Genomic DNA, 13,265 nt, shown 5'->3' on the forward strand with positions numbered 1-13,265 from the left:
TTTCAATGAATGCCCCCTGGTTCTAGTATTGTGAGGAAGAGAGAAAAATTTCTCTCTGTCCACATTTTCTACCCCATGCATAATCTTATAGACTTCAGTCATATCCCCCCTCAGCCGTCTCCTCTCCAAACTAAAGAGTCCCAAACGCTGCAGCCTCTCCTCATAGGGAAGGTGCTCCAGTCCCTCAATCATCCTCGTTGCCCTTCTCTGCACTTTTTCTATCTCTTCGACACCCTTTTTGAGATGTGGCGACCAGAACTGGACACAGCCCTCCAATGACATGGCATGACACAGCTTCTCTCTAAGGGGCAGTTTATTTCATTTATTTCCTTCTTTGTTACCCCAACTTGCTGTCCAGGGAGGGCCCCAAGCAGCTAACATTGTTCTCCTCTCCATTTTAACCTCACAACAACCCTGCGGTGCTGATTGGGCAGAAACGGTGCGGCTGACCCAAAGTCACCCAGCAAGCTTCGTGGTACAGGGAGGATTCAGATGCTAGTCTGATGTTGTAACCACTACACCCCGCTGCCTGCTAGGCCGTTGCCTGAACTCTTCTGCTCATGTTCCACTGGATTTTCAGGAGCACATTTGTTGAGGGGGAAGCGGGTGGTTCCACATCTCTTTCCTGGTGAAGCTGCAGCCGTGAGGTCAAACTTCCTCTCCGTTCCATGGGAGGAAATGAGCCCCGCGCATTCCAGTGTGCCGGCACATGCCGGACGGAAGCGGTGCTGTTCAGGCCCACGCCCTCCTTTCCTTTTCAGAGGTCGCCTGGCTGAGTCCGGCACAGCGGAGAGACTCCTGACTCTGGCCCTCTCTGCAGCAACCTGCCCTCGTGGCCCCTCCTCACCCTCCTTTCGCTAGCCCCGAAGTGGCCCTGAAGACAGCCCCATGTGGGGGCAGTGGGGAAACCTCGGGTGGTCTATTGGGTGCTTCTCCCAGCGAATCCCAGGGTCTGGAAAAGGTCCAGCTTTGAACTGAGTGAGTTAATGGGCCTGGTAGGGCTGGAGGCGGCCCAGAGGGCAATCCAGGGGCCCTACAATTGCAGGGCATCTCCGCTGGCATCTCACAGACCTCCCCAGCTGGGCTCCTGCCACTTTGCTGCTTGCCTGGAATGTACAGGGCTCAGCCAGGGGCTGCCCTTCAATACGCCCGTCTGCAAAACTGCCCTGGCTGTACTGCCTTGCACTGGAGGCCCCCACGGCCCCTGGCTAAGACCTGAGTGACGCACCAGCCAGGTGGCTGCGGCTTCCCCCGTCCTGCTTGCTGCAGTTGCCAAGACGCAACCTGGCACATGTTGCTAGGAAATGGCCAAAACAAAGCCAGGCCCAGTTGCTGTAGCAGCACCCTTTAGACTGAGCTGGGAAGCCGTCTGACCTCATGCTGAGTCACAGCCACTGGGCCACTGAATTCTGCACAGCAGGGACAGGAACACGGGCTGCCACGTTTGGGCCACACACTGCCCGGCCAGTTCTGGAGGATTTGGAAGAGTTTCGTAGCACTTATAAGCTGGACGGGAGGGGAACACACAGACTGCCAACTGGGCATCACGTTGCCATCCCTCTGACACATGCTGGCAGCGTGCCCGGGTGAAGCTGCCCCCGGGGGCAGTTCTGTGGAGTGGCAGTGCTGCGGAGCCATGCTGGTGCCAGCTACTTAGCTGGCAGGAAGAAGAAGAAGAAGAGTTTGGATTTATATCCCCCCTTTCTCTCCTGCAGGAGACTCAAAGGGGCTTACAATCTCCTTGCCCTTCCCCCAACAAACACCCTGTGAGGTAGGTGGGGCTGAGAGAGCTCCAAAGAACTATGACTAGCCCAAGGTCACCCAGCTGGCTTGTGTGGGAGTGCACAGGCTAATCTGAATTCCCCAGATAAGCCTCCACAACTCAAGCGGCAGAGTGGGGAATCAAACCTGGTTCCTCCAGATTAGATACACGAGCTCTTAACCTCCTATGCCACTGCTGGGGTGGATCCAGAGCGAGTAGGCGCCCAAAGCCACTCCAGACCAGGAACATCTCTCACCCCCCAGGGGAAAGTTACCCTCTCAAAAGCCAGTGAAGCTGATGGGTGCCCCTGCCACAGAAAAGCCCCCCAAACAGAGGAGTGGCCGCACTACAAGATGCTGACTGCAGGTGCCATGTACCATCCCCCACCCCCCATGACATGCCCAGCCCCACCAGAAGTTCAGTAGGCAGGGCACCTGGCATGACGGGGCTTTGCTTCAGTCAGGGCTGCTGCAGGCTCTGGATTAGGCCATTCCTGGAGATTGGGTGGGGGTGGGGGTTGGGCAGGGGAGGGGCCTCAATTCGAGTCTAATGCTGCAAAGTCCACGCTCTGGCGCAGCCATTTTTGCCTGGGGAACAGATCCATTATGATTCCAGGACATAGGTGTCAAACTTGCGGCCCTCCAGATGTAATGGACTACAGTTCCCATAATCCCCTGCCTGCATCATGCTGGCAGGGGATGATGGGAACTGTAGTGCATAACATCTGGAGGGCCACGAGTTTGACACCTGTGTTCCAGGAAATCTTCAGCCCACATCGCCAAGGACTGCCAGCGGTCTCTGCCAGGCGGATGTAAAGTGTTGCTCCGTGGGGTGGGAGAGGCACAGGAGGGCACTCAACGCAAAGGCCTCAGGGGGAGAGCAAAGCCCCTGTCGTGAGGTTAACATAATTCAGAACCTGACAGCTCCCCGCCCCCAATCTCTGGAGACTCAACCCCCACACTGATCGGGGGCAGGAGTGGGAATCCAGATTCCCCTCCCTGGGAGTCAACACCTGCCTCTCATGGGCCTGGGCACCAACCCAGCAGTGATGGCTCACCTGTCTGAGAGTAGTGGTGGGTGTGTTTGGGGAGGAGGGCAGCTGGGAGGTCTCGATCCTTGAATCAATAAACAGACTTGGCTCAGGGCCTTTGGAGTGTCCAGCCATTGATTGGAACGCCCCTTTTAGTCTCCTTACATTTGGGGTCCCTTTACATCAATGGAACCCGCCGTTCCCCCTTCCTTGGGAGGGTTTGAACAAGAGTTTATCGCTGGACGCCATTTTATTGTATTGACTGCTGTATTTTTAATGGGTTTTTTTAGTTTTTTATAGTTAATGGAGCCTGTGTTGTTTATTATATTTTGTATTTGTTGCTTGCTCCATCAGTTCCGGTTGTATGTTGTTGTAAAGTTATGTTGTGTACCACCCAGAGCCCTCTGGGGGTAGGGCGGTATATAAAACTCAAGAATGAATGAATGAATAAATAAATAAAGGTCAGCGACAGAGAGAGAGGAAGCCACCTGGCCCTCAGTCCCCACAGAGCAATGGGAACATCCCGCTTCCCGTGGGAATAGAAGGTGTCAGGGATAAATCTAGTTATCTGCCAAGTGTGTGAAAGCACAAATGGAAGATCAAGGAAAGACTGTCCCATTGACACAGTGGTTACACTGAGCAGGCAGAGCACAGTTATATCTTATATAATCACCCTCCGCCAGGCGGTCTGGAGTTAGGCTGCCCCTCGGCCACCTGGGTGCCATAATCCTGACAGAATACGACGACTGAGGCTGAGATTAAGCTTGGGAGAGCCACTCTTATCTCACCTCAATCTCGGGTTCTTTTCCCTCCTATTGACTCCAAACCAGCTGATGGTTCAAGAATTTATTGTAAAAGTTCAAAACAAAGAAATAAAACATAAATGCAGTGAGAGATTCTCAACGGGTTACATTCCTTTCGGTTCGTTGTCCCCATTCCGGGAACCCATGGCCCAGAGATGCTTCCCTGACCACGTCTCAAGAGCAGCAGGACACGGCAGCAGGGCCCTGGTGGCAGCGGTCCCAGCATGAGCACCCCCCGAGGGGGGAGTCCCAGATGGGGGGAGGAGGGGGCAGGTAAAGGTGAGACCCCCAACAGACCGGAACGGAGTTATAGGACGCGCGCCCCGCCCCCCCCCCCGACGTTTCCCAAAACAAGGTGGGGCAGAAGGAGTAGAAAAGGCAGGGCGGAGGGGAGGGGCGATCCTGGCAGCTGGGCTCCCCGTAGCGGCGGCGGCGGCGGCGGCGGCGAGAGAGAGGCGGGGGGGGCCATCTGCGGGGGTTAAGCGGGGCCAGCCCCGCCCCCAGCCCCGCCCTAGGGAGGGAGCGCACCTGCAGCCCCGGGCGGGCTTGGTTCGGAGGAGGGGCGGGGCCGGGAAGGGCGGGGCCCAGGTGTCGGCTCCCCGCCCCGCGAGGCGATTGGACCCGGCCACGCCCCTCCCCCGGGCCAGGCTCCCGGCTGGCCACGCCCTTACGCCGCGGGGTCTCCGGCTGCGGGCGCCGCGGGAGGCCGCTGTCGGGCCGGCCGCGGGGGTCGCGGGTTCGAGCCTCCGCTGTGCCCGGTGGGCGAGCGAACAAGGGCGGCAGCGGGCGGGAGGGAGGGAGAGCCCAGGCGGCGGAGGCGGCAGGAAGCGGCGCCATGTCCCTCCTCTGCGTGCGCGGTGAGTCCTGCCCCCCTCCCACGCCCCCTCCCCACTCTACACGCCCGGCGCCCCCCCCTGCACACGTGCGCCGGAGAAACCCCCCCCCCGCTCCCAGGTGGGGCGCGCCCAGGGAAAGCCTCGGGCGGCGAAGCGAGGCGGGCTCCGGCAGGTGCGGCGGTGGCCGGGGGCTTCCTAGACCCCCGCGCGGTCTCCGGCGGGACAGGCGGGAGGGGCAGGTCGCGGCCTCTTTCCAGACCGCAGCGGTGCCCAGCAGGCGGGGGCCCCGGGAGGGCGAGCCAGGTGGACCCCCAGGGCGGGGTATGCTGCCTCCCCCCCCCCCCTTGCAAAAGGGCTTTCCGGGGCACTAATTAATAAATGCTGGGTTTTAAAAAATAAGATCATCTGCCACATTAGGTGATGATGATGATGGTGACTCCATGGACCCAAGAGCCCCCCAGCCCGCCCCGCCCCGCCTCGCCTCGCCTCGCCTCCTCCCCCCAGTCCCGAGGGCAGCTCCTGGCCACACTGAATTGCTATGCACGGAAGTGTCATTAGAGCCTCTTTAATGATCATTCATTAGGAAAGAGTCCCGGGATTTCAGTATTATAAAGTGAACCCGGGAACTCGTCCTGTTGGCTCATGTGCTGGGCAGAGAGTTGATACTTTTCCTTCTGTTTGCTATACCAAATGTAAAGTTTGCCTTCCATATTTACCTGCTTCCTACCTGCTGTGGCAGCCTCAGGTGTGGCCACTGGGCACTTTTTCTGAGCACTTGGTGTACCTGCGGTTCTTGCAGAAAACCTGGACATTTATAGTTCCATAAACCTGCCATCCCTCCCATCGCCCTTCCACCTCAGCTTCCCCTCCCCTCCCCTCCAACAATCTTCTACCCCCCCATTTCCACCCCTTCCCTTATCTGTCTGTCTTCCCCATCTATTTTTCTCCCCCCCCCCCATTACTTTGGTCTCCTCTCCATCTGCAATGTGGGTGGAAGGGCCCCAGGAGCTGCCACTAAGCAGACGGGGTGTGTGTGTGTGTGTGTTATTTATTAAGAAACGTCTGTATGCAGATTTTCTGCGTAATTAGGGCCCCCAAGACAACAAAAATTGAGAGACATTAAAAGCAAACTTTTACAAACTTAATCCAAATGTTCGTGTGTAGAACTAACTGTTGCACGTCAGCCAGTCTGTGGATATGTAAATCCGCAGACTGGGTCCACAGTGACATAAAGGGAATTTTTCTTCGGATGTGTGGACCCCCAGGTTTGTAGAGAAATCCAAAGACATGGAGAGAGGGGAGGGGGGCATTTTATTTCCCCCAAACCATTGGGCTTTAAAAGTTAATATCAGCATCTTGAATTGACACACTTGAATAGTGTGGAATGCACTACCTTGGAGGGTGGTGGAGTCTCCTCCTTTGGAGGTTCTTAAAGAGAGGCTGGGTGGCCATCTGTTGGGGGCGCTTTGATTGTGTGTTCCTGCATTGCAGGGGCTTGGACTGGATGGCCCCTTGAGGGTGTCTTCCAACTCTATGATTCTTTGATTCTCTATGACCTGGAAACTGATGCAGATGGAACAAGATTTGACAGACATGGTCCCTGTGGCCACCTCCAGTCAGCACTCTGGCCTCAGCATTTTGTACCAACGGGAGCTTCCGGGCAGTCTTCAAGGACAGCCCCTGTAGAGCACCCTACAGTAATCTAATCTAGATTTTGCCTAGGCCTGCATCACAGTGGCAATATTTTGTTTTGTCCTGTAAAGAGATGAGGCTGGTGGAGGGCACCCTTGGCCACCCCCACCACCTGTCTGGCAGCACCCCAGACCACAAACCTGCCTCATATCCTGGGTCAGTCTTGCTGGCCACTAGCAGCACTTCTGTCTTGTCAGGATGAAGCTCCAGCTCCTTTGCCCACGTCCACTCCAAAACTGCCTCTACACACCAGTTCGGGTTGGAAGCCTCCATGGGATCAGCTGGAAAGCGCCCGGTGGAGCGATCATCTGAACGCTGCTGGCAGCACAGCCCAGACCTTCATCGGGCAGCTTCACCTGAACCCTAGAAAGTGTCCTGGGCAAGGTGGCTCCTTGCAGGGTTTCAAAGGGCGCTGAATGACACCTCTCCCCCCCCACCCCAGCACCTACTGAAATCTACCTCTTGAGTAGAAAGGGAACCACCCCAAAACTGCATAGATGGTCCAGAAGGGCACGGTGGGTGATGGTCCTGGAAGCCACTGGGAGGAGGGTGAATGAATGGGGGAGGGTCATGGGGGCCATATTGGCCCTCCAGTCTTGTTGCATCTGTTTTGGCCTCCAGCTGGCTTCCAGGCTCAATCCAGCAGACTTCAAGGATGACCTTAAGAACATAAGAACGAGCCTGCTGGATCAGATCAGAGTCCATCTAGTCCAGCACTCTGCTACTTGCAGTGGCCCACCAGGTGCCTTTGGGAGCTCACCTGCAGGGTGTGAAAGCAATGGCCTGCTGCGGCTGCTGCTCCCCCCGAGCACCTGGTCTGTTAAGGCATTTGCTACCTCAGATCAAGGAGGATCAAGATGGGTAGCCGTAGATCGACTTCTCCTCCATAAATCTGTCCAAGCCCTTTTTGAAGCTATCCAGGTTAGTGGCCATCACCAGTGACCTTCTCCCCCTGAGGACTTAGCTGACCACTCTGGGTCAGTGGTCACCCATCTGAGACTAAACCCAAGAAGGGGCAGTTTTGGTAAGGGCACCACATGTCCCTCCTCAGGGAGATTCATCCGCCTGCCTCCATCGCTTTCTTCGGCCAGCGGGTGAGGGCGGCGGCTCTCCTGCCTCACTTGACACGCCCCCAATAACTGAGGTTGGGCCTCCGCCCTAGTTTTGGCATGATGCGGATTATGTTTACTTTGAAGTTTTGTGCATGTGTACTTTATTTTAAATGTTTTTTTAATGTTGAAATGTTTTTGATGTTTGCTAAAGGTGGTGGGCCACTGTGAGTAGCAGAGAGCTGGACTAGATGGACTCTGGTCTGATCCAGCTGGCTCGTTCTTATGTTCTTATGTTCTTACTTTGGAGACCCGGTTTGGGTGGGAGGGCAGCATAGAAATGTTTTAAATAAATAAAAATGAAATGTGCGGGAGAGCCATCTGAGTCGCATGGTGTTTCAGTGGTGCCGGGTCTGTGGTGGTGTGGTAACCTGGCTGCCGGGACTGGCCACTGGCTTGGCTTTGGACCGCACGAGCATAGATGGGGTTGCCACCCCTTTGCAAGCGCAATTGGGTCAGTCAAGCGCAATATACACCTTACAGGGAAAGAAGTTGTAAGGATCGGCAGTGGCGTAGGAGGTTAAGAGCTCATGTATCTAATCTGGAGGAACCGGGTTTGATTCCCAGCTCTGCCGCCTGAGCTGTGGAGGCTTCTCTGGGGAATTCAGACTAGCCTGTGCACTCCCACACATGCCAGCTGGGTGACCTTGGGCTAGTCACAGCTTGTCGGAGCTCTCTCAGTCCCACCCACCTCACAGGGTGTTTGTTGTGAGGGGGGAAGGGCCAGGGGATTGTAAACCCCTTTGAGTCTCCTGCAGGAGAGAAAAGGGGGGGGGATATAAATCCAAACTCTTCTTCTCCTTCTTCTGTCCTGCCCCCCCCCACCCTTTCTTGCTCTCTGAATTCTGTAGAAACTATAGAGCATATAGAGCATAAAGTGTCCCCTTTATGAGGAGGCAAGGAAAAAATGCCTGTCACATCGACTACACAAGATGACATATTGTTCTGATAAAGTTTGTTGTGAAAAACTATTACAAGATAAGAAGGAGAATATTACTAAATGGGTAGCAAAATTCTGTCTATTCATTATGAAAAAGAAAAAAATGATCTGAATACGGTATCCCCCTTAGATATTTTTGTTTTGTTTAGTATTTTTATGCTGTTTGGTGTGTTTACAAAGTATAATGATATCTAGATGGATAGTGCTGGAATACGGGAGAGAGATTTGCATTCTTGTTTTGTTGTAGATATTTTGGAGATTTGTAATATATCTGGTCATTGACTGTAAATAAAGTCTTCTTCTTCTAATGTGACACATAAGCCTGTTTGGGTGCTCACTTTCTCTCTAAATAGCCTACCTCCCAGGGTTGTTGTGAGGATACAGTGGAGGGAAGGAGAACGATGTGGCTCCTTTGCCTCTCCATGCAAGAAAAAGTGAGGTAGAAATGATGTGAATAAGGACACCGTGGTGTTTCCTCCTTTCCGTTGAGTGTTAGGCGGGGAGAGCCTGTCTGGTTGGTCTTTTGTGGCAATTCCAGCAGCTGGCTGTTTCAGGGAGCTGGTCTTTGTTTTGAGAGCACGTGGGGCCTGCGCCTCCTCATAGAAGCTCACTTCAGCGTCTGTGTTGCACGCAGTGGTAATAAGCAGGCTCTCTGTGCATGCTTCTTTGAGATCTGCCTGGATTTAGTCCACTTCCAATAAACCTACAACTGGCTTGACAAGTCAAAGAGAGGCTGGGGGAGGAACACTTCCTGACCGCATCATCCTCTGCAGAATTACTTGGGTCTAAGCCCATTCACTTCAGTGGACCTAGAACCGTGGTGGCGAACCTTTGGCACTCCAGATGTTATGGACTACAATTCCCATCAGCCCCTGCCAGCATGGTCAATTGGCCATGCTGGCAGGGGCTGATGGGAATTGTAGTCCATAACATCTGGAGTGCCAAAGGTTCGCCACCACTGATTAGAACCTGAGCAGCTCTACATAGGAGTGCACTGTATGGATTCAAAACCTTATTCTGGGACTGCCCCAAACAAAACAAAACAAAACAAAACAAAAAAGCCTCCTAAAAAACATCTTTGCAGAGTGTCATTTTTATGTAGACTTTGCCTGTGCGTAAATTTATTCAAAGATGCTTGCCAGGTGACAAAGGCAGGTGACAAACCACGATTACTTCTGCCCCATAAATGCACAGGGTGCTCTGAAAAACTGAATCATGCATCTGCCCCAAGAAACTTCTCAATTTCGACAGTGGGAGGAAGAGCTGACAAAAGGGTAGAAGGAAAGTTGGAAAGAGGGAAAATTCATGCCACAAACAGTCAAGTGTGAGAAACAGCACGGACCTTGTGAACACCTGAGGATTGCAGAGTTGTAGGTCTGCCTTTGCTTAAAACTTGGGGCTTGTTTTCATGGGCGGTTTTTTGGACTGCAATTTAAGTACTGCTAAATATTGTGTGACAATAAAGGGCCTCAGATGTATCTTCAGTAATATGGGGACTTGAATAGGAACCAAAGGAGAGTTCAGGGAGGAGTTTAGCTTTTTGGTTTGTATGTGTGAGAAAAATTTTAAATAGTTTAAAAATTATTCAAGAACAAAGGTCAAATACACTGCATTCATATTATTAACACCAACCAGAATAACCCATCATGGAGTACAAGCTTTCAAACTGTCCCAAATTCTTTATAGGGTGGATGTTAAAATAAAATAATAAAAAAGGGTATTGTCGAAGGCTTTCCCGGCTGGAATCACTAGGGTGTTGTGGGTTTTGCGAGCTGTATGGCCGTATTCCAGTAACATTTTCTCCTGATGTTTCGCCAGGTGAAACGTCAGGAGAAAATGCTACTGGAACACGGCCATGCAACCCAGAAAACCCACAACACTAATAAAAAAAGAATTGTGCAGAGGGAGCCTGTCAGACAGTCTGATGCACAAAGAGTGGGGAGGTTTGCAATGCAGTTCTAAGCATGTTATTAACTAGAAACTAAGATCAATTGAGCACAGCGGAGTTTACTCACTAGTTAGTATGGTTAGGGTTGCAGCCTTTGTGTACTGGAGGGGAACTAACTATGCCGAGAGGGAGAACAGGTTCCCTCTTACTGCAGAATGGCAAAGGGGGGGGGGGTCCCCTCATACTTCTTGGTGAGTATTCCCGCTTTAAAAGGTACAAAAGTTAGATAGAGACACACATTTTTGTTTTAGCTCTTCTGTTTTCTAGCACTTTTGAAACGTTGATTATAACTTGTGAGGAGTTTTATTTATTTTAGCTGTTTGTAAGCTGGCATGTTCTTGTAAATGTAGCAAGGCAGCCAATACACGTTTTAAATAAATATTGTGTCACCCAGTGGTGGGATCCAAAAATTTTAGTAACAGGTTCTCATGGTGGTGGGATTCAAACTGTGGCGTAGCGCCAATGGGGACTGGTGAACTGCTTGAGGGCGGGGCCTGGGCTTTCGGGGGGTGGGGCATTCCTGGGCGGGGCTGTGGCAAGGACGCAGCCACTGTGCCGGTCCTTGGTGAGCTTAGGAATGCACTTAGGCGCCAGGCTGCCTTGCATCCAGTGCACCTCCTGCTAGACTGCTTCAAGTTCTGCGCGCTACTGCTGAGAGGAGGGCGTAACTAAGGCAAAAATCATGTGGCAAAATCACCCATTAGTCACCCCCTCTCGGCACACACAAATAATTAGGAACCTACTCTCGGGAGCCTGTGAGAACCTGCTGGATCCCACCTCTGGTGTCACCCCATGTGCCCTCCTTTGCATGTATCCCAGACACATGTGGACTCTCTGACTTAGGTATGGGACACTCACCCTCCCCCCCCCAAAAAAACAGCCACCTTAGGGGAACTTAAGTGAAATGTTAGGGGAACCTCTGTTTGCTTCTGCAGCGTGGTTTAGAGAATAATTTATTTAGCGGGATGATAGGGGTACAGGAATTGAAAAGTTCTTAAACATAAGATCCGTGAAATGGTTGTGTTCAGAAAGACGTATGTATGAAGGTAAGGTAAAAAGGGAAAGAAGGGAAAAGGTAAAGCAGCAAGCAGCAGGTCATTACTGACCCTTGGGGTGACATAATAGACAAAGAAGAAGAAGAGTTTGGATTTATACCCCCCCACCTTTCTCTCTTGGAAGGAGACTCAAGGTGGCTTTCCTTCCTCTCCCCACACCTTGTGAGGTAGGTGGGGCTGAGAGAGCTCCAAAGAACCATGACTAGCCCAAGGTCACCCAGCAGGAATGTAGGAGTGCGGAGACACATCTGGTTCACCAGATAAGCCTCTGCCACTCAGGTGGAGGAGTGGGGAATCAAACCCGGTTCTCCAGATCAGAATCCACCTGCTCTTAACCACTACACCCTGCTGGCTCTCCCAAACTAATGGGTGGTCAGCCATCGCCTTCCCCGGCCATCTGCACTTTACCCCTAGCTAGCTGGGCACTCATTTTACTGACCTCAGAACAGGAATCAAGGAAGGACTTGATCCCGCTCCCTGAAATTGACTTCAGGATTGAACCCAAAGTAGGACTTTGACTGCAGTACTGAAAGGTGGTGAAAGGATAATTTAAATGGAGCGGAAAGCCCAACCCCAGCCGAAGAGAGGGGGTTCCTCTATCCTTAGGAGCAGCAGTGGCGTAGGAGGTTAAGAGCTGGTGCACTCTGATCTGGAGGAACTGGGTTTGATTCCCAGCTCTGCCGCCTGAGCTGTGGAGGCTTAGCTGGGGAATTCAGACTAGCCTGTGCACTCCCACACACGCCAGCTGGGTGACCTTGGGCTAGTCACAGCTTCTCGGAGCTCTCTCAGCCCCACCTACCTCACAGGGTGTTTGTTGTGAGGGGGGAAGGGCAAGGAGATTGTCAGCCCCTTTGAGTCTCCTGCAGGAAAGAAAGGGGGGATAGAAATCCAAACTCTTCTTCTTCTTCTTCTTAGCCTTCTGAGCTCAGCAGACTACGTTTTGATAACCCAAAAATGGAAAGTGGGGGACTTAGGCAGAGCCCCCAGAAACCCTGGGCACTCATAAGAAGGTCGATTAGCGTAGGGACGCTTCTGTTTGTGGGGTGAACATCCCCGAGGCCCAAAGAAAGACAACCAGATACCATCACCCCACTTTGGCTGGTGGGGCAGCAGTAGTTGCAGGAGCCAGTGCACAAGAATTGCCCAGGAATGCTTGTTGAATGCAGGCGTTGGAGGTGAGTCCAAGTGAGCCTCTACGGATTTCCTGGCTCTGCTTGGGTTGAGGATGATGATTCCCCAAATGGGACTGGATCCAGGCAGGGGAATGGCAAAGGGGTGGTGGGTGGGGGGGGGAGGGCTTCACTCGGGCCTGAGGCAGCCTGGGGGGAGACATTCACGCAAGGCTGGAAAAGTTAGCCAAGCCCACCGGCCTGCTTGATGCTAATTAGATGTTGCGCTCGGAAAGACTTGCATTTGCTGTCAAAACTGATAGACACCCCCCCCCCCCACCATTCACAGCACGGTGGGGGGGGGCCTACGGATGTCTCCTCAGTAGGTCAGTCCACTGCCCAAAGTTTATGCACATGTCAGGATATCTCGACTAAGGAGAGCCTTGCCCTTCCCTTTGCCGAGGGGAGGCCTTGTTAGCCCCTTACCTGGCCACTAAGGCCAATTTAGTCAGAATGGGGCCAGCAACCCACCTCTAGGATGGGAAAGAGGGGGTCCTGGGAGCACTTCTCATGCACCTCCCCCCCCCCCAAGCCTGCATCAGATAATACCGTGTTTCCCTAAAAATAAGACAGTGTCTTATATTAATTTTTGCTCCCAAAGATGCATTATGTCTTATTTTCAGGGGACGTCTTATTTTTCTGCTCCACAGCTGCATGCTCTGGTGTTCTGTTGGACGGGCATGCTTCCAAACAAAAACTTTGCTACGTCTTATTTCCAGGGGATGCCTTATTTTTCTGTGTTCTGTTAGTCGGGCATGCTTCCAAACAAAAACTTTGCTACGTCTTACTTTCGGGGGATGCCTTATATTTCACACTTCAGCAAAACCTCTACTACGTCTTATTTTCAGAGGATGTCTTATATTCGGGGAAACAGGGTAGATGGAGTCAGGGTCTCTTCTGTGCAGCTGCACCTTAGCTTAA

At 52.7% G+C, this 13,265-nt stretch overlaps 1 protein-coding gene across 1 annotated transcript in view; it reads left to right on the forward strand.

Moving 5' to 3' along the window:
• The first annotated feature begins 1,567 nt into the window (after positions 1 to 1,567).
• Positions 1,568 to 13,265, forward strand: part of LOC125436390 — a 34,469-nt gene continuing 22,771 nt past the window's right edge. Inside the window, exons 1-3 of the mRNA XM_048503349.1 lie at positions 1,568 to 1,642; positions 3,775 to 3,868; positions 4,243 to 4,452. Of these exons, the coding sequence (XP_048359306.1) occupies positions 1,568 to 1,642; positions 3,775 to 3,868; positions 4,243 to 4,452 (379 nt within the window). The remainder of the gene's footprint in view (positions 1,643 to 3,774; positions 3,869 to 4,242; positions 4,453 to 13,265) is intronic.

The sequence above is a fragment of the Sphaerodactylus townsendi genome, linkage group LG07 (genome assembly GCF_021028975.2).
Source record: "Sphaerodactylus townsendi isolate TG3544 linkage group LG07, MPM_Stown_v2.3, whole genome shotgun sequence".
Classification (NCBI taxonomy): Eukaryota; Metazoa; Chordata; class Lepidosauria; order Squamata; family Sphaerodactylidae; genus Sphaerodactylus; species Sphaerodactylus townsendi.